Below are 21,046 nucleotides of genomic sequence, written 5' to 3'. Positions count from 1 at the left end.
TGGACGTCAGCGCTGAGGGCTGGAGCATACTTTGTATCCTCCTCCCCCCTCACTGAGCACCGTGGGGCACCAGGTTCCCGCACTTTCTGAGGCACGCCCACGGCTCCCTCCTCCTCTCAGAACGCTGGCAGCCATTCCTATCAGCACTTCTGACGCTGGAGTACTTCAGAGGGGAGACAACACCGAGCTCCACAGCTCTGGGAGGCCCAGGCAGGGAATCTGGTGGTCACACAACCGCTGCAGGCGGTCGGTAAGCCGCACCTGTCACTAGGTGCTGGCCCCCCTGGGTGCCGTAGTGTATATTTATATGATTATATTGTATACATTTACTCTGTACGGCCGCACTATTGCTTTGGCTATATACCCTCACTGATTGCTCTAAGAGGAGACAACAGCATGTCGTCCGCAAAAAGCAAGGGTGCCAAGGCACAGGCTTACTTTGCAACCTGTACCTCATGTGCGGCTATGCTACCTGCAGGTTCCACCTACCCTCATTGTGTGCAATGTTCGGCCCCTGTGACACTCACTCAGCCGGAGCCTCTGCCACTGGTGGGACCCCCGGCCCAGGTGGAACCACCTGCTGCCACTGTCCAGGTGACAGGGACAGAGTTTGCAGTATTCGCTGACAAACTGTCTGAGTCTATGGATAAATGGTCTGCTAAGATACTAGAAGCTTTGCAGTCCAGACCGGTAACACAGGCCCCGGGCACAGTTGAATCATTGACCCCAGGCCCCCCTCGGTTGGAGCAGCAAAGTGCTCCTGGGGCGACTCATAGGTCCCACGGTGAAGAATCCGACATGGACCGCAGTCCCAGACCGGCTAAGCGGGCTCGCTGGGAGCTTCCCTCGACTTCATCACACTGTTCAGGGTCTCAGCATGAGGACTCTCTGGAGGATGAAGCGGATGGGGCAGATCAGGGATCTGATCCTGACACCGCTCTCAACCTTGATACACCTGAGGGGGACGCCATAGTAAACGACCTTATAGCGTCCATCAATCAGGTGTTGGATCTTTCTCCTCCAGCTCCTCCGATTGAGGAGTCAGCTTCTCAGCAGGAGAAATTCCGTTTTAGGTTTCCCAAACGTACACGGAGTGGGTTTCTTGATCACTCCGACTTCAGAGATACAGTCCAGAAACACCGAGCTTTTCCGGATAAGCGCTTTACTAAGCGCCTTAATGACACACGTTATCCCTTCCCCCCTGACGTAGTCAAGGGTTGGGCTCAGTGTCCCAAGGTGGATCCTCCAGTCTCTAGACTGGCGGCTAGATCCATAGTTGCAGTGGCAGATGGTGCATCACTCAAGGATGCCACTGACAGGCACATAGAGCTCCTGATGAAATCCATCTATGAAGCTATTGGCGCGTCCTTTGCTCCGGCATTCGCAGCCGTATGGGCACTACAAGCTATCTCAGCTTGCCAGTCTGAGATTAATGCAGTCACACGTGCCTCTACTCCGCAGGTTGTGTCTTTAACCTCTCAGGCGTCGGCGTTTGCGTCCTACGCCATGAATGCTGTCCTGGACTCTGCGAGCCGTACGGCGGTAGCATCCGCCAATTCGGTGGCAGTCCGCAGGGCCATGTGGCTACGTGAATGGAAGGCAGACTCTGCTTCCAAAAAGTTCTTAACCGGGTTGCCATTTTCTGGCGACCGCCTGTTTGGCGAGCGATTGGATGAAATCATTAAACAATCCAAGGGAAAGGACTCGTCCTTACCCCAGTCCAAACCAAACAGACCTCCACAACGGAAGGTACAATCGAGGTTTCGGTCCTTTCGGCCCTCAGCCAAATCTCAATTCTCCTCGTCCAACAGGCCACAGAAGGGTCAGAGGAACTCCGATTCATGGCGGTCTAAGTCACGTCCTAAGAAGACCGCCGGAGGAACCGCTCCCAAAGCGGCCTCCTCATGACTCTCGGCCTCCCCAAACCGTATCCTCGGTCGGTGGCAGGCTCTCTCGCTTTTGCGACGCCTGGTTGCCACATGTCCAAGACCGATGGGTGAGAGACATTCTGTCTCACGGTTACAGGATAGAGTTCAGCTCTCGTCCTCCGACTCGTTTCTTCAGAACATCTCCACCCCCCGAGCGTGCCGATGCTCTTCTTCAGGCGGTGAGCACTCTGAAGGCAGAAGGAGTGGTGATCCCTGTTCCCCTTCAGCAATGGGGCCACGGTTTTTACTCCAACTTGTTTGTGGTGCCAAAAAAGGACGGATCTTTCCGTCCCGTTCTGGACCTAAAACTGCTCAACAGACACGTGAAAACCAGGCGGTTCCGGATGGAATCTCTCCGTTCCGTCATCGCCTCAATGCCCCAAGGAGACTTCCTAGCATCAATCGACATCAGGGATGCTTATCTCCACGTGCCGATTGCACCAGAGCATCAGCGCTTCCTGCGTTTCGCCATCGGGAACGAACACCTTCAGTTCGTGGCACTGCCTTTCGGCCTGGCGACAGCCCCACGGGTCTTCACCAAGGTCATGGCAACAGTGGTAGCAGTCCTACACTCTCAGGGACACTCGGTGATCCCTTACTTAGACGATCTGCTTGTCAAGGCCCCCTCTCGGGTGGCATGCCAACACAGCCTGAACATTGCTCTGGAGACTCTCCAGAGATTCGGGTGGATCATCAATTTCCCAAAGTCAAAATTGACACCGGCCCAATCACTGACATATCTCGGCATGGAGTTTCACACTCTCTCAGCGATAGTGAAGCTTCCGCTGGACAAACAGCGTTCACTACAAACAGGGGTGCAATCTCTCCTTCGAGCCCAGTCGCATCCCTTGAGGCGCCTCATGCACTTCCTAGGGAAGATGGTGGCAGCAATGGAGGCAGTTCCTTTTGCGCAGTTTCATCTGCGTCCACTTCAATGGGACATTCTCCGCAAATGGGACAGGAAGTCGACGTCCCTCGACAGGAACGTCTCCCTTTCTCGGGCAGCCAAGGCCTCCCTTCAATGGTGGCTTCTTCCCACTTCTCTGTCGAAGGGGAAATCCTTCCTGCCCCCATCCTGGGCTGTGGTCACGACGGACGCGAGTCTGTCAGGGTGGGGAGCGGTCTTTCTCCACCACAGGGCTCAGGGTACCTGGACTCAGCCAGAGTCATCCCTTCAGATCAATGTTCTGGAGATAAGGGCAGTGTATCTAGCCCTAAAGGCGTTCCAGCCGTGGCTGGAAGGCAGGCAGATCCGAATTCAGTCGGACAACGCCACGGCGGTGGCATACATCAACCACCAAGGCGGCACACGCAGTCGGCAAGCCTTCCAGGAAGTTCGGCGGATTCTGCTGTGGGTGGAAGCCACAGCCTCCACCATCTCCGCAGTTCACATCCCGGGCGTAGAAAACTGGGAAGCAGACTTTCTCAGTCGCCAGGCCATGGACGCAGGGGAATGGTCTCTTCACCCGGACGTGTTTCAAGAGATCTGTTGCCGCTGGGGAACGCCGGACGTCGATCTCATGGCGTCTCGGCACAACAACAAAGTCCCGGCATTGATGGCACGGTCTCAAGATCACAGAGCTCAGGTCCGACTGCCGCCGCGCCATCCTCGTCGCTCCAGACTGGCCGAGGAGGTCGTGGTACCCGGAAAACTGGGAAGCAGAAATTCTCAGTCGCCAGGGCATGGACGCAGGGGAATGGTCTCTTCACCCGGACGTGTTTCAAGAGATCTGTTGCCGCTGGGGGAAGCCGGACGTCGACCTAATGGCGTCCCGGCACAACAACAAGGTCCCGGCATTCATGGCACGGTCTCAAGATCACAGAGCTCTGGCGGCAGACGCCTTAGTTCAGGATTGGTCGCAGTTTCGACTGCCTTATGTCTTTCCTCCTCTGGCACTGCTGCCCAGAGTGTTACGCAAGATCAGGTCCGACTGCCGCCGCGCCATCCTCGTCGCCCCAGACTGGCCGAGGAGGTCGTGGTACCCGGATCTGTGGCATCTCACGGTGGGTCAACCGTGGGCACTACCAGACCGACCAGACTTGCTGTCTCAAGGGCCATTTTTCCATCTGAATTCTGCGGCCCTCAACCTGACTGTGTGGCCATTGAGTCCTGGATCCTAGCGTCTTCAGGGTTATCTCAAGAGGTCATTGCCACTATGAGACAGGCCAGGAAACCAACGTCCGCCAAGATCTACCACAGGGCGTGGAGGATCTTCTTATCCTGGTGCTCTGATCAGGGTTTTACTCCCTGGCCGTTTGCCTTGCCCACTTTTCTGTCCTTCCTTCAATCCGGAATGGAAAAGGGTTTGTCTCTCGGCTCCCTTAAGGGACAAGTCTAGGCGCTCTCTGTGTTTTTTCAAAAGCGTCTAGCCAGGCTTCCACAGGTACGCACGTTCCTGCAGGGGGTTTGCCACATAGTCCCTCCTTACAAGCGTCCGCTAGAACCCTGGGATCTGAACAGGGTGCTAACGGCTCTTCAGAAACCACCCTTCGAGCCAATGAGGGATATTTCTCTCTCACGCCTTTCGCAGAAGGTGGTCTTCCTAGTGGCAGTCACTTCACTTCGGAGAGTGTCTGAGCTAGCAGCGCTGTCATGCAAAGCCCCCTTCCTGGTGTTTCACCAGGACAAGGTGGTTCTGCGTCCGGTTCCGGAATTTCTCCCGAAGGTGGTATCCCCTTTTCATCTCAATCAGGATATCTCCTTACCTTCTTTTTGTCCTCATCCAGTTCACCAATGTGAAAAGGATTTGCATTTGTTAGATCTTGTGAGAGCACTCAGACTCTACATTTCTCGTACGGCGCCCCTGCGCCGCTCGGATGCGCTCTTTGTCCTTGTCGCTGGCCAGCGTAAAGGGTCGCAGGCTTCTAAGTCAACCTTGGCTCGGTGGATCAAAGAACCAATTCTGGAAGCCTACCGCTCTTCTGGGCTTCCGGTTCCTTCAGGGCTGAAGGCCCATTCTACCAGAGCCGTGGGTGCGTCCTGGGCTTTGCGGCACCAGGCTACGGCTCAGCAGGTGTGTCAGGCGGCTACCTGGTCGAGTCTGCACACTTTCACGAAACACTATCAAGTGCATACCTACGCTTCGGCAGATGCCAGCCTAGGTAGGCGAGTCCTTCAGGCGGCGGTTGCCCACCTGTAGGAAGGGGCCGTTTTACGGCTCTTTTACCGAGGTATTCTTTTACCCACCCAGGGACTGCTTTTGGACGTCCCAATTGTCTGGGTCTCCCAATGGAGCGACAAAGAAGAAGGGAATTTTGTTTACTTACCGTAAATTCCTTTTCTTCTAGCTCCAATTGGGAGACCCAGCACCCGCCCCTGTTCCCTTCGGGCTGTTGTTTTTTTGTGTACACATGTTGTTCATGTTGAATAGTTCTTTTGGTTCATGGTTTCAGTTCTCCGAACATCCTTCGGATTGAATTTACCTTAGACCAATTTATAAGTTTCCTCCTTCCTGCTTTTGCACCAAAACTGAGGAGCCCGTGATGCACGGGGGGGGTGTATAGGCAGAGGGGAGGGGTTTACACTTTTAAGTGTAATACTTTGTGTGGCCTCCGGAGGCAGAAGCTATACACCCCAATTGTCTGGGTCTCCCAATTGGAGCTAGAAGAAAAGGAATTTACGGTAAGTAAACAAAATTACCTTCTTCCTATATATGCTGGCTGGACACTTCCATTAGTGCCATCTATAATTTATCTTAGCTGGTCTGGTGAGGTGGTGTGATCCAGACTTACTGGTAGTTGTAGTACTTGTTTTTTGCGGTTAACCCTTGTTGTCTTTTTGCCGCAACCTTCCTGCTCCTGCTTTTCTCCTGTGTCTCTCATTGTTGGTTTCTGTGTGTTTGCAGTGTGTCAGTTTTGTGGGAACAGTTTCTCAGCTGGTGTGGTGAGGTGTTGTGATCCAAATTTACTGGTTGTTGTTGTACTTGTTGTATGCGGTTGTAGAGTTAACCTTTGTTGTCTTTTTGTCGCAACCTTCCTGCTTTTGCTTTTCTCCTGAGTCTCTCATTGTTGGTTCCTGTGTGTTTGCAGTGCGTCAGTTTTGTGGGAATAGTTTATCGTAGCTGGTGTGGTAAGGTGTTGTGATCCAGACTTAGTGGTGGTTGTAGTACTTGTTGTTGTGTGCTGTTGTGTAGTTAACCCTTGTTGTCTTTTTGCCGCAACCTTCCTGCTCTTGCTTTTTTCCTGAGTCTCTCGTTGTTGCTTCCTGTATGTTTGCAATGAGTCAGAATTTTGGTTTTTCCCTGTCTGTCTTTGTCTTTATCTGTTTTTCCATCTTTCCTGCCCCTTCCTTCCCTTGCGGGAGGGAGGAGGGTAAGATCCATTCTGGTCAGGAGCTTAGCCGGGCACAGGACTCCGGCATCTCCACCATTAGGGGTAACTCTAAGGTTAGGGATAGCAGGGACCCCTAGCGTTAGGAGCCCCTATCCCTCGCTTTCCTATAGTCACATTGTGACACATTCGGATATACTGAGACCTGCCTTATGTTATAGGGGCACTGCCCCTTCATTTCAGCATCCAATGTTCTGACCTGTCATATTAGTAGATAAACATTTTCAGCCATTATGCACTTCTGTGTTAGTCACTATATCATTAGAAATGATAAATTACTTGAATGATTTCTTAATTATGATACCAAAGTCCCATTCTCCTTATTATGTACATTGCAGGCACCAAAGCCGAAGCCGAGGACACGGAAATCTGCAGCCGACAAGAAAGTCTCATTCATTGAAGCCAATATCGATACCCTGGTGAGAAATCCTATGGTATTACTGCAGTGCTGATGTGGGATTGCCTAAAAATCTTGCCAGATCGGAAAAAATGTCCTGTAGGGTATGAGCACACATTTACAGCAGATTTTTCTACATCAAAAAACAGTGCTCCGCGACATAAAATTTGCTTTTTATTTACATATTTTTAATGCATTTTTTTCCCCCATTCATTGGAATGTATGAAAAATGCTGCAAAAAATGCTGAAAGAATTGAAAAGCTGCAAAACTGAAAAAACACTTTGGAGGTTCAAATCTGCAGGGAAATAATAAGCAACGTGTGCATGAGATTTCACAAGTCTCATTCACTTTGGTGCTTTCAAACGCTGCTTTTTTTTCTGTATAAAAATCTTTGCAAAAATATGTGTGAACAAGCCCTTATCTAATATATAAAGCTGAATGTGTGTGTGTGTGTGTGTGTGTGTGTGTGTGTGTGTGTGTGTGTGTGTGTGTGTGTGTGTGTGTGTGTGTGTGTGTGTGTGTGTGTGTGTGTGTGTGTGTCCGGGATTGGCATCTGCACCGTCGCAGCTACAGCTACAAAATTTTGCACACTCACACTTCTGGACCCTGAGAGTGTCATAGGCTATGTTGTGAGGCGAAATTTTAACCCCGCGCGTTCCAATTTACCAATCAATTTTGCCCCTATCTACATAATGGGGAAAAAGTGAAACGAAAAGTGTATTCGCACCGTCACATTTACAATCACAAAATTTTGCACAGACACCTCATGTGACCCAGGGAACATCGTACACTATGTTTTGACAGGAAAATGTAATCCCGCGCTTTACAGTTACTCTCCAATAAACATGCCTTCATTAAAGTAAATGGAGCCTGGAACTACAGGTTATTAGTAGGAGCTGTGATTGGTTGCTATAAAAGGCATTCATAGTAGAAGAAGCTTATATGTGAGGTAATAAGATGTCGGTGGGGAGACGGATAGAGAGACAGACAGAGACAGACGGTGAAAAAGAGAGACAGACCTGGAAAGAGACAGACCTGGAAAGAGACAGATGGGGAAAGAGACAGACAAACATGCAGACAGAGACAGGTAGACAGGGAAGGAGGAGACAGCCAGAGAGACATACAAAGATAGATGGGGAAAGACACAGACCTTTATAGCGACAAACGGGGAAAGAGACAGAAATAGAGACAGACAAAGACAGGCAGACAGGGAAAGAGACAGACAAGAAAAGACACAGACAAAGAGGCGAAGAGACAGACGGGGAAAGAGACAGAGAGATAGAGACAGACAGAGACAGGCAGACGAGGAAAGAGGCAGACCTGGAAATAGGCAGATCTGGAAAGAGGCAGGCAGGGAAAGAGACAGATCTGGAAAGAGACAGACGGAGCACATTACTTGGCCAATTTAGTTAAATCTGTGGGGAATATCTGTGGTGTTGAAATATATGTTGTGAAATGCTTCTATTAGCTTAGTTTTTGCCTTTTAATAATTACATTTCTATCTATTTGTTTTGTGGTGTTTGTGTGCAGAATACATTTTTGTTAATACATTCTATTTTGTTAACAGCAGTTATTAACCCGGGCAAAGCCGGGTAGTACAGCTAGTAATAGATATGGTGCGCACGGAAAGTATTCAGACCCCTTTGAATTTTTCACTCTTTGTTTCATTGCAGCCATTTTGTAAATTCACAAAAAGTTCATTTTTTTTCCTCATTAATGTACACTCTGCACCCCATCCCCCATCTTGACAGGAAAAGAAAACAGAAATGTAGAAATTTTTGCAAATTTATTAAACTAGAAAAACTGAAATATTATATGGTCATAAGTATTCAGACCCTTTGCTCAGACACTCATATTTAAGTGACATACTGTCAATTTCCTTGTGATCCTCCTGGAGATGGTTCTACTCCTTCATTGGAGTCCAGCTGTGTTTAATTAAACTGATAGGACTTAATTTGGAAAGGCGCACACCTGTCTATATAAGACCTCACAGCTCACAGAGCATGTCACACCAAATGAGAATCATGAGGTCAAAGGAATTGGCCAAGGTGTTCAAAGACAAAATTGTGGCAAGGCACAGATCTGGCCAAGGTTACAAAGAATTTCTGCAGTACTCAAGGTTCCTAAGAGCACAGTGATAAACCTTAAATGGAAGAAGTTTGGGACCACCACAACTCTTCCTAGACCTGGTCATCCAGCCAAACTGAGCATTCGTGGGAGAAGAGCCTTGTTGAGAGAGGTAAAGAAGAACCCCAAGATCACTGTGTCTGAGCCCCAGAGATGCAGTAGAGAGATGGGAGAAAGTTCCACAAAGTCAGCTATCACTGCAGCCCTCCACCAGTCGGGTCTTTATGGCAGTGTGGTCGGACGAAAGCCTCTCCTCAGTGCAAGGCATATCAAAGCCCGCATAGAGTTTACAAAAAACACATGAAGGACTCCCAGACTGTGAGAAATAAGATTCTCTGGTCTGATGAGACAAAAATAGAACTTTTCGGTGATAATTCTAAGCGGTATATGTGGTGAAAACCAGGCACTGCTCATCACCTGCCCAATATAATCCCAACAGTGAAACATGGTGGTGGCAGCGTCATGCTATGGGGGTGTTTTTCAGCTGCAGGGACAGGACGACTGGTTGCAATTGAAGAAAAGTTGAATGCAGCCAAGTACAGAGATATCCTGGAAGAAAACCTCTCCCAGAGTGATCTGGACCTCAGACTTGGCCGAAGATTCACCTTTCAACAAGAGAATGACCCTACGCACACAGCTAAAATAACAAAGGAGTGGCTTCAGAACAACTCTGTGACCATTCTTGACTGGCCCAGCCAGAGCCCTGACCTAAACCCAATTGAGCATCTCTGGAGAGACCTGAAAATGGCGCCCACCAGCTTTCACCATCCAACCTGACGGAACTGGAGAGGATCTGCAAAGAAGAATGGCAGAGGATCCCCAAATCCAGGATCTATCATTCCCAAGAAGACTCATGGCTGTACTAGTTCAAAAGAGTGCTTCTACTCAATACTGAGCAAAGGGTCTGAATACTTATGACCATGTGATATTTGAGTTTTTCTTGTTTAATACATTTTCAAAAATTTCTACTTTTCTGGTTTTTTTTCTCTCAAGATGGGGGATGGGGGCAGAGTGTAGATTAATGAGAAAAAATGAACTTTTTTGAATTCATCAAAAGGCTGCAATGAAACAAAGAGTGAAAAATATTAAGCGGTCTGAATACTTTCCGTATCTACTGTATGTATACACTCTGTGCAATCGAAATCCATGAGTGTACTGATAATGCTATCATTCCTCTTGTCAAAGGTGACATGTCCAAGCAGCACGGCTTTGTCATTTGGTATAGACACGGCCATATCTGATAACACCCAGTTGTCAATATGTCCATATATTTCGAATACAACTAACAGAGGAACAGCACTGACTCCTACCACAAAAGCTCCAGAAGAATATGTTCACACATAGAGTGCGTGAAAAACAAGCGCATCAAGAAAGCAATGACCAAAAAACGACAGCTGAAGCCTGCACAGATATTACTTGTGTCCTACAGATATTGACTGAAACAGACAGAACTGAAGTGGTGACAGGTCTGGTTTAAAGGTAATATGTCAGCAGGTTTTTGCTACCTCATCTGAGAGCAGCATGATGTAGGCAAAAAGAACCTGAATCCAGTGATGTATCACTTAGATTACTGGGTGCAGTTGTTCTTATACAATATGAATATTTAGGTTTAGCCATGTAGCAGAGCTGAGAGAGCTGTCCCGCCCACATCAGGGTCTCTATAAACATTGCACATTGACAGTGAGATGTCAATCACACCAGGGGGCGCATCGGACGTCTCTGCAAGTGAGTTTCTAGTGTTGTAATGATACCTTCCCTTTAAGTAGCAGGATGCTTATCGTCAAAAAAAAATTTTCAATAACTGAAAAAATGTAAAGTAATAATGTTTTAATATTTTGTTTAAATATTAATTGTTTTTAATTGAGCAAAATATAAAAAAAATGTAAAAGTTTGATATTTTCCACTGTTAAACACTAGGGGGAGCAGCTGCTGAAATCCTACAGAAATCCGACTGTATAAAAAGCTCACATTACAGCCTGCAGAGTGGGCGGAGTCTGCTCTCCTGTGTGTGGTGGCACGCCTCCCCCTCCTAATCTGAGTGTTTACAACAGATAACAGAGAATGACATGTAGGGACACAGTGCAGAGCCATTTTGTTGATGACCACAAATGTCTAAAGTGTCACCAAGGACAGCAGGAGTATCACACAGGATAGGATTAGATACACAGCTCAGCAGACAGTATCACACAGGAGAGGATTAGATACACAGCCGTGCAGACAGTATCACACAGGAGAGGATTAGGTACACAGCTGTGCAGACAGTATCACACAGGATACGATTAGATACACAGCCGTGCAGGCAGACAGTATCACATGATAGGATTAGATACACAACCCTGCAGCGAGCTGGACATTTCATTCTGTGAATCCCCCTGACTGTGTGTGTCCTGTTGGGACCTGGTCGCTCTCAGCCCTTAGCCACATTGAGGCCTATTTTAGACCCATGGTAAGGTTTTAATATTAGAGAGTGTAGGTACTATCCCAACTGGGTACACCTTGGCGTTGGTGGGATAGCTTTATGCTTTTTTTGATCAAAAACAGTGTTTACTAAGTCCCCTATGTTTATATGCACTATGCTTTTTATTTAGTTACAGCAGGGTATTTTTTCACAATTTTTTCCTTGGTTTCTCTTTGTCTTATGGCCAGTGTGAACATGGTCTCACAAGTACCATGCATACCATCTCATACTCCAACTCACTTTTTTGTTTTTGTTTTTATGTTGTTTTTAGACAGTATCACACAGGATAGGATTAGATGCACAGCTGTGCAGACAGTAGCACACAGGATACGATTAGATACACAGCTCAGCAGACAGTATCACACAGGAGAGGATTAGATACACAGCCGTGCAGACAGTATCACACGATAGGATTAGATACACAGCCCTGCAGACAGTATCACACAGGAGAGGATTAGATACACAGCCGGGCAGACAGTATCACACAGGATAGGATTAGGTACACAGCTCAGCAGACTGTATCACACAGGATAGGATTAGATACACGGCTCAGTAGACAGTATCACACAGGATAGGATTAGATACACAGCTCAGCAGACAGTATCACACAGGAGATTAGATACACAGCTATGCAGACAGTATAACACAGGATTGGATTAGATACACAACCCTGCAGACAGTATCACCGGTACACACACAGGTACTCACATGCAGTGGCACGCGCACGCGCACACACACACACACACACACACCACCCCTGATGGAGACCTTGTGCCACACACACATCACCCCTGAGGGAGACCTTGTGCCACACACACACACACACACACACACACACAGCAGCGGCGGGCAGAGCGGGGGGAGCTGCGGCGGTGGGCAGAGCAGGGGCTTGGGAGAACAGAGGGAGAGGGGTGTCATTGGAGACGGTAACGGCGGGGGGGAGGGGCGGCTTATGTGGTGGGGGCAGAGCAGGGGCTGGGGAGAATGGAGGGATGGGATGTCATCGGAGACGGTAACGGGGGGAGGGGAGGCGGCACCTACTTACACATCCCGGCGGTTGACAGGGGTAAAGTGGAGCAAACAGCACACGCTGTGAGCTCCACAATAATGGCGCTGATCTCCTCCCTCTGCTGTGATCTGGACAGTCCAGGGGGCGCATCCAGGTCACAGCAGACGCCCACTGTAACGTACTGCATGGGGTTGGATTCCGACTACTGTTCTCTATGCACAGGGGTTGGCATAAAGGAATGAGTTACTGTCGTTACACACACAGCAAATCCAGCATGGCAGCCCCCAGTGCCTCCAGTAAAATTAGAATTAAATAAAAACTAAATAAGCTGCGATATTCATTTTGTATTAGAAATACTTGATTTCATAATCACTATTTTTAATACAAAAATAAAAAACCGCGATACCTTCCCTTTAAACATATCAAATAAACAAAATATATCAGACTATGACAAAACCTGCATGCCTGAACTTTCTGTGTTAACCCTTGCAGGATGCTAGCTTCAGTGTACATAGCAAAAACCTGCTGACCGATTGACTTTAAAACTAATACTGTACTGGTTAGAGGTTCTGCTTGCAAGTGTAGTGTTATAAAGACCTTGCGTGGTTTAAAAAAAGCCATAAATGACTTCCCAATATGCACATACACATATCTGCCCGTTCAAGCCAAGTAGAAAGCAGATATTGCTGTGTACTATGTATTTATAAAGAGATAGGCTAGATTGCTGCCATTTTGATGGAAGATTAGCACAGCATGCTGCATTATTCTTTCGGTCAGTTGATCTGACCATATATAATTGGAGTCATAGAATTTCTAACAACTATTGAAGAAATAAACTCAAAGACCCAGATATTTCATATATATTTTTTGGGGTCTTCTGGTATTCGCTAACCCAAAGGAAGCTTTTACTAGGTAGGATGTGACTTTATGTCACCTACGTGGTAAATCCTATGTGTATCGACCAGCCCACCTGTGTGACGGGGATGCAGAAAAGTTCTGACGTCTTTATTTGGAGGGTGATTTTTATGAAACCATTGAAAATATCACAAAAATCTGACTACGGCTGTGACTGTAGTCGGATTATATCACCATCTAATTTTTTTGTGATTTCAGAATCCAGTCAATCAAACCATTGATGAAGAAAAGACAATGAACACAAATCCAGTAACCGTCTTAAACATCTTGGAGGTACGCCTGATGTTTTTTCTTTTTTTTATATACACGTGACACTAGTACATTTTTATTTTTTTTAATCTTCCCAATTTTATATATTATTAGAAGAACAAGACTATTGGTGAGCATCCCTTTAATCGGACCCCCACTAGTTTATAAGTTATCACCTGTCCTGTGGATATTAGATTTCACCGGACAACCCGTTTAACCCTTTCATGACCTAGAACGTAACGGTACATTCTAAATCATGAAGGAGTGAGCACCACCGCCTGCTGCAGTGATCCCAGCACATGTCTGCTGATTTGAATAGGAGATATGTGTGCCTCGCAGGTGCAGGTGGATCCGCAATCCACTCGCACCTGTTAACCCCTTAAATCGCACTGTCAAAATGCCTTTCCCCGCCGCCATTGGAGGCACTATGACGTGATCACGGTGAGCTGATGGTTGCCATGGTAGCACATGGTCATGTGATGACTCCTGTTGCTATCATGACGTAGTTCCTGTTACCGCTGACAGAGAGCTGGCTGTAACAAATGCTGCATTTCTCCTGATCAGAGCGATACTGGTCTGATCAGGAGAAATGAATGAGTGATCAAACTGCTGATCCTTATAGTCCCTTAGGGGGACTAGTAAAGTAAAGAAAAAAAAAGTTTAAAAAAAACTAAAAGTTCAAATCACCCCATCGCGCCATTGAAAATGAAAGGGTTAAAAAACATGAAAAAATATACAAACATTTGGTATCGCCGCGTTCTGAAATGCCCTATCTATGAAAACATAAAATCAATTAATCTGATCAGTAAACGGTTTAGTGGCAAAAAAATTCCAAACTGCAAAATTACGTTTTTTGGTTATCACAATTTTTGCGCAAAATGCAATAAGAGGCGATCAAAAAGTAGCATCTGCGCAAAAGTGATACCGTTAAAAACGTTAGCTCGAGACCCCAAAAAATAAACCATCACTGAGCCCCAGATCCAGAAAAATGAAAATGCTATGGGTCGTGGAAAATGGCGCAAAAATGGCACCACTTTTTTTGGACAAATTTTTGAATTTTTTTTTAATACCTTAGATAAAAGTAAACCCATACATGTTTGGTGTCTATGAACTCATACTGACCTGAGACATCACACCCACACATTAGTTTAACCAAATATTGAACATGGTGAATAAAATACCCCCAAACCAATCATGCAATCGCAATTTTTCCGCACTTGGAATTTCGTTTTTCATTACACTATATGGTAAAACTTATAGTTTAATTTAAGAGTACAACTCGTCCCGCAAAAAACAAGCCCTCACATGGCAAGATTGACGGAAAAGTAAAATAGTTACGGCTCTTGGAAAAAGGGGGCAAAACCCCCCCCCGAAAAATCGCCCGGGAGGAAAGCGTTTAATACATGCTTTTACAAAAATTAGTTAGCCGGTGTTCCTAGAGGCGAACAGACCCTTTATGTAGACTAATCGCCCTGGTCCTGCTAAGCCCCTAAAATAGAAGACCTGCTTCTGATTGCGCTGAATTATTTACACGTCTACAATTTGGACCTTCTAAAGGGGTTGTGTGAGGTTTAACCCCTTGAGTCTAGCGTACCCAGCCGGGTCGTGTGCCATGTAGGAGCATGTAAAGGCAGAGTTGCGTATTTGTAAACAGTGCGTTTGCTGTATGTTCCTATACTTGTAATTCCTCGCTGCACTTTGTATCATCTTTCTTTTTTCGGGGAGCGGAGTCGCTTTGTTTCTGTACATGAAATCCCCATCGCTAAATGTCGGAGACTTGCTAAACAAATAGCCCATAATGAAGCCTCGCTGAAAAAGCCAGAGACTGAGAAATCCATCTGTAACTTACACTTCCTAAACATTATTCTTTACAAGGAAATGTGTCTATTAGTTTTCTTTAGCGTGATGATTGTCAAACAGCCCTGAGCCTATGCTATCGCTGCGCTGCTTCATACAAGCTCTTTATTTTCCACTTGTCTGGAATATGACTAGTCAGTTTATCTTCTGACAACCTGTAGGTGAACCTACCAGAGGCAATCTGCTTCTCACTCCCATTCCTCTAGTTGTCACTAGGTATTTCAAGTTTTCTAACTAGCAGATTTATTAGGAACAGCAGAAAAAGTTACAATTGCCATTACAGCAGCTTTATATATATCGTCTGTAACACTCGTTGCTGAGACGAGAATGGGAGTTGACCCACTGGACCACAGGGAGGACCCAGGCTTACCTTTTAGTGGGTGGGGCTAAACTAAACGGACGCCAGGCACCACTCCCAGGTCAGTCACTGAGATTGAGACAGCTGACCCCCAGGAAAGAGGATGGACGCAGGTATAGGCACAGGTGCAGGTAAGTACAGGGTGGATAACTGAGCCAGACAGGGAGGCGGGTAGGGATAGGTATGGAGGGTATGGTAGACAGGTCTGGAAGGCTGGCACAGGTACAGGTGATGGGACAGAAGCAAGGGACCTCACAACTAGCTAGCAGACTGGTAGCCAAACTAAGGGTGTTGCACAGGCACCTCCCCTATTAGGAGAATGCCTTAAATACATATTGTCTCTCAGCCATAGATTTAGAAGGCTCACACAAATACAGGTGACAGGACATAAGCAAGGGACCTCACAACTAGCTAGCAGACTGGTAGCCAAACTAAGGGCATTGCGCAGGCACCTCCCCTATTGGGAGAATGCCTTAAATACATAGTGTCTCTCAGCCATAGATATGGAAGGGTGGCACAGGTACAGGTGACAGGACATAAGCACGGGACCTCACAACTAGCTAGCAGACTGTTAGCCAAACTAAGGGCATTGCACAGGCACCTCCCCTATTGGGAGAATGCCTTAAATACATAGTTTCTCTCAGCCATAGATATGGAAGGGTGGCACAGGTACAGGTGACAGGACATAAGCACTTGATCTGACAACTAGCTAGCAGACTGGTAGCCAAACTGTGTTGCACAGGCACCTCCTCTAATGGGAGGATGCCTTAAATACATATTGTCTCTCAGCCATAGGCCATAGGCTGAGAAGCATTACGGGGAAATGGCGCACCGGCCATTTAAGAGATGGGCTGGTGTGCGCGCCGTAAGCGCATTCACGTAAAGCCTATGCCGTGTGCACAGGTCCACATGTGGACAGCTACAGGGCAGTGAGTGAGAACGCAACCTGGCTGGGACGCCGGTGTTACATTGTCTTAGTTACAGAGGACAGGTGAGATGCAGGACTCCTATATGTCAGGACGTCTGTTCAGTGGAATTAAAGGGAATCTGTCACCAGGTTATTGACACCTAATCTGAAAAAACTGGAATCAGGATGTCGGCCCTTACATTATTCTGCTCTCAAATGGGATAGCAAAACCTGGTGACAGATTCCCATTAAATTGATTTTCTAATAAAGCTGATGTGACAGACATGTGTACAACATTCATAGTTGTAGTTAGGTTTTCTGTCATCTGGGGTAAAAATTCACTTTGCCTCCATAGTTCCTTTTTTCCATTTTTCAATACTATGGTCAGGGCAGATGGCTTTTTGTGACCCCTTTTTTACACCCAGCACCTTGGACACATACCCTGTCAGACCCCTCGAATTGCTCTCCTAATAGCAATAATCTCTTTAAGCTGCCATTAATTAAGATATATTTGGACGCAAATGTAAATGCACAACGATATAGAATATTTAAAACTTGCCTGACTCCAGATTTCACAATACAAACTGCATACGTTATTATATAGAGTGCTTAGATCTGGTTAGGACCCTGTGTTCACTGCAAAAAATCCATGTCAGTGTGACGCCTTGACAAAATCAGGGTGTCACAGAAGACTACACCCCTGTTCCAGGTGCAGGATTCTCTCCTCTTTGGCCCTCCATCACAATCCCCATACTGGTACACAACACCAACCATCAAAACCCTAGTCACCCCCCTATGACAATAAGGACACACCAGTGGGCGGGGCCAAGCGGATGGCGATGCCCACCTAGGGGTTCTGAGGTGTGATGGGAGGGGACGGTTGAGAGGAGAGTTGACAGTTGAGTGGCAGACGGTGAAGAGGGTAGTCAGGAGATGGAGCTCCTGAGCTACCGGACGACTTGACAACTGACTAGGTGGCAGTCGGTAGACAGGGCCACAGGCGACGGAGATTCGGTCGCGGGAAGCCTTCAGTGGACCGGGGCAGGGTCGTAGCCCGCCGTTACCGACAGCGGGTATCCAGCCCGAAGCCGTGCACAGACAGGGTACCTGGACCCTTGGGCAAGGAGCAGCTTTAAACCCCTTACTAATTGACCAGCCGGGGACAAGATTTCAGGTTTCGTCCCACAGGAGGCCCAGATAGAGCGAGACGGAAGCCTAATAATATTGCCTGCTGAGATCCCACGGGTCAGTTCTCGCGGGCCATAGCTCCTAAAAGGCAGTAACACCGGAAGCAGACTTCCCCGTTTCACACGGAGTAGTTAACACAAAGGACTCAAACATAAAGTGCAGGTGGAAGGGCCCCTGTTCTACTGTACCAGGGTGCGGGATCCGAACACACCCTCCTTAGGTTACCGGCTGCTGGTGACTTGGTTTACCATCTGGATTTTGTGTCAAGTTATCTCAGAACCAGCACCATCCAGTCCAACCCTGCAGATTGCACTCTGTCACACCATCCCACCTGTACCGGGGTCCCGGGACAACACCTCCCCTACCCGTGGAGGGGATAACATCCAGCTGCCCCACTCCATCAGCCCTGGGCACAAGCGGCATCGGCGGTGCCACCAAAATCACCACATACCACGGATGGCGTCACTGACAAACCGCCCCTATATATGTAATTTCCCTTTTTCACTTGCGGGCGACAGACGGGTGCTCAAGCCCGGGTCCGGTTTCCCCTCGAGCCACCGCAACGACCCCGGATCCCAGCATCTCGAGCAGCCCCCCTGCCGCGGTCTGTCCCCTTGCCTGCAACAACTGCATGGCTGTATAATCCTTAATAAGACTTCTCAGGAAAATGCTAGCGTTCCACAATGACTCGAGTTGTGCCCATCCGAGCATCCAACTGCCTGTTACGAGTATGGAGAACCCGAACATGGTATTGCTCGCTAATCACTAATCCTTCAAGGGAACCTGTCAGTGGGTTTTTTCTGTATATGCTGAAGCCAGCATGCTGTAGGGGTTAAAAACAAAAATCAACTGTGCTTCTCTTATCAGGCTTTTGCTGTTGTTTACTTAAACTAAAGGCTCTATCACTTGGTGATTATCATTGCTAGGTCTAGCTGGCCCATGCAGGGCAGTCCGGCATGTCCCCTCCTGTGATTGGCACCTCACTGTCAATGGACAATATTTATAGAGAGCTTGGCATGTTTACCTGCAATGGACTCGTGGACCATGAGACAGGGAGATCTTACTTTTCCCATTAGCAGAAGAGTACCTTGTAAAGTTCTTACTTGTTTTATGTTACCTGATTTGTCTTGTAGGCAAAACATGATACATCTGCTGAAGAAGACAATATTAGACATCAATCAAAGGAGTCTATTCATGAGAAGGATGAGAAATCTCCATCTTCAGACCAACAATATACAGATCCAAGTTTTGACACATCAGAAGATGAAGTTAGTGAAGATTTTGATGGCGGAGGTACGTATTCATCACTATATATCTAAAAGGGTAAAAAAAATGGTAGAAAAAAAACGGAACAGTACTCGCCTCTGCTTCCCCCCACAGATCCAAAGATGATGCTCCGACAGTCTTCTCAGTCTTTATTAATAAGATGCCAGTAGTGGGGTGTGTTGGGTGGAGCAGGCTTGTGAGGTATAACCAGCATCATGATGCCGATTGTACCAGTCAGCAAAGACCAGGAAGACCGCCGAAATGACTGCACTTTTTTGCAAGGGTAAAGAAACAAGGGATCATAGAATCATAGAATGGTAGAGTTGGAAGGGACCTCAAGGGCCATCGGGTCTAACCCCCTGCGAGTGCAAGTTTTCCTAAATCATCCAAGCTATGTGTTTATTCAGCTTCCGCTTGAAGATTTCCATTGATGGAGAGCTCACCACCTCCCGTGGTCGCCTGTTCCACTCTCTGACTGCCCTCACCACCTCCCGTGGTAGCCTGTTTCACTCCCTGACTGCCCTCACTGTCAGAAGGTTTTTCCTAATGTGTAATCTGAATCTCCTTCCTTTTAGTTTTATCCCATTGCTTCTTGTTCTTCCTTGTGCTAATGAGAATAGGGTAGTTCCCGCTGCACTATGACCACCTTTCAGATATTTGTAGATCGCTATTAAGTCTCCTCTCAGCCTCTATTTTTCAAACTAAACATTCCCAGTTCTTTTAGCCGCCCGTTCTTCATATGACATGGTTTGCAGACCTTCTACCATCCTGGTTGCTTTTCTCTGGACTTGCTCCAATATATCGATGTCTTTCTTGAATTGGGGCTCCCAATTATTGTTTGTTTCTTTTCTGGTTTTCTAACATCTATAGATGTTTAAATAGCGATATAATCCCTTTAATTGGGTACGAATTGAGTTTTTGCTTGAGATAAACTTCACTTAGATGTAGCTATACAGCCCAAATTGCTTTGCTGGACCTTTTAATTCCAAAATCTGCTATTAATGGGTTGTTCCTATTTTTTACTTTTATGATAGAATATACCATAAATATATGGCAGACCGCACGAATGAGGATTCGCATACAAATGACTTCCAACCCCCCACGAGTAGTGGATATGCCAAAAATGTACAAAATACAAATACCTTTTTAATACGAGGGCTCCCCCTGCCCCTAATAGTTGACAACTATAGAAGTCTCTACTTTTGCCCTCTAGATATTGAATGAATGGTTATAATTGGTGATGGGAAAATAGTAAAATATTCAGGTTTGGATTATTTGTACCGAATACCTAGTACTATTCCAGTATTCGGCATTATTACCCAACCTAATACAAGTCACCAGGTAACCCGAGCATTTTTCTGGGAAATCTTCAAGGTAAATGCTAGGGTTCCTGCCATGCGCTGTCCAGGTCCGCGCTCACGGATTACAGCAACGGCGACGAACCCTTTTCACATTCAGACTCCGGCAGGCAACCTGGTTTCTCTTAAATGTTTCAACTCTGCTGGATGTCGGCTGAGTTGTCTCCACTGCTTCCAGCCGTGCAGGAGTTAATCCTTCTCTGAGCAGTGTGTGGCTCTCCTGAGAGTTAGATTGCTGATTACCATCCACAGCTAGTCATTCCCTAATAAGGCTGGGGAGTTTGTTAGGAGATCGCCGAAGATAGAATCTGCTCATGCTCTTGTGAATATCCGGTGCCCTTGGCAATCTTCTTTTGGTGACCTGTGATCTGTTACTTGTGTGCTGTGAAAGTGTCCCTTAGTGAGCTTTACTTCCTCTCTTATATTTTATTTTCTCCTGGGCCTTTATTGTCTTAATTTTGTAGTTGTTTGCAGAGTGAACGAGTTTTAGTTCTTCCCCCTGTCCGTGTCTTTTTGGGAGGGGGTTATGTTGGTGTGTCCTGCTCACCCTGGGTGTGGGGTGAGTGCAGCAGGTTAGGTCAGGTTATGAATAGGAGACAGGGACATGCTGGGGGCCCAGACTTCACTACCCTTAAGTGTACCTCTGGGTTTAGGGTCAGAGAAAGGATCCCAGTCTTAGTGCCAATTCAGATCTTCCCA

At 47.0% G+C, this 21,046-nt stretch overlaps 1 protein-coding gene across 1 annotated transcript in view; it reads left to right on the top strand.

The window, feature by feature from the left end:
• Nucleotides 1–21,046, top strand: part of RPGRIP1L (RPGRIP1 like) — a 283,031-nt gene that overhangs the window by 212,154 nt on the left and 49,831 nt on the right. Inside the window, exons 19-21 of the mRNA XM_075325764.1 lie at nucleotides 6,596–6,676; nucleotides 13,363–13,437; nucleotides 18,857–19,016. Of these exons, the coding sequence (XP_075181879.1) occupies nucleotides 6,596–6,676; nucleotides 13,363–13,437; nucleotides 18,857–19,016 (316 nt within the window). The remainder of the gene's footprint in view (nucleotides 1–6,595; nucleotides 6,677–13,362; nucleotides 13,438–18,856; nucleotides 19,017–21,046) is intronic.

Source organism: Anomaloglossus baeobatrachus, chromosome 10, assembly GCF_048569485.1.
Source record: "Anomaloglossus baeobatrachus isolate aAnoBae1 chromosome 10, aAnoBae1.hap1, whole genome shotgun sequence".
Taxonomy (NCBI): domain Eukaryota; kingdom Metazoa; phylum Chordata; class Amphibia; order Anura; family Aromobatidae; genus Anomaloglossus; species Anomaloglossus baeobatrachus.
The sequence above is the reverse complement of the archived record's forward strand: the minus strand, read 5'-3'. Positions and strand labels throughout refer to the sequence as shown.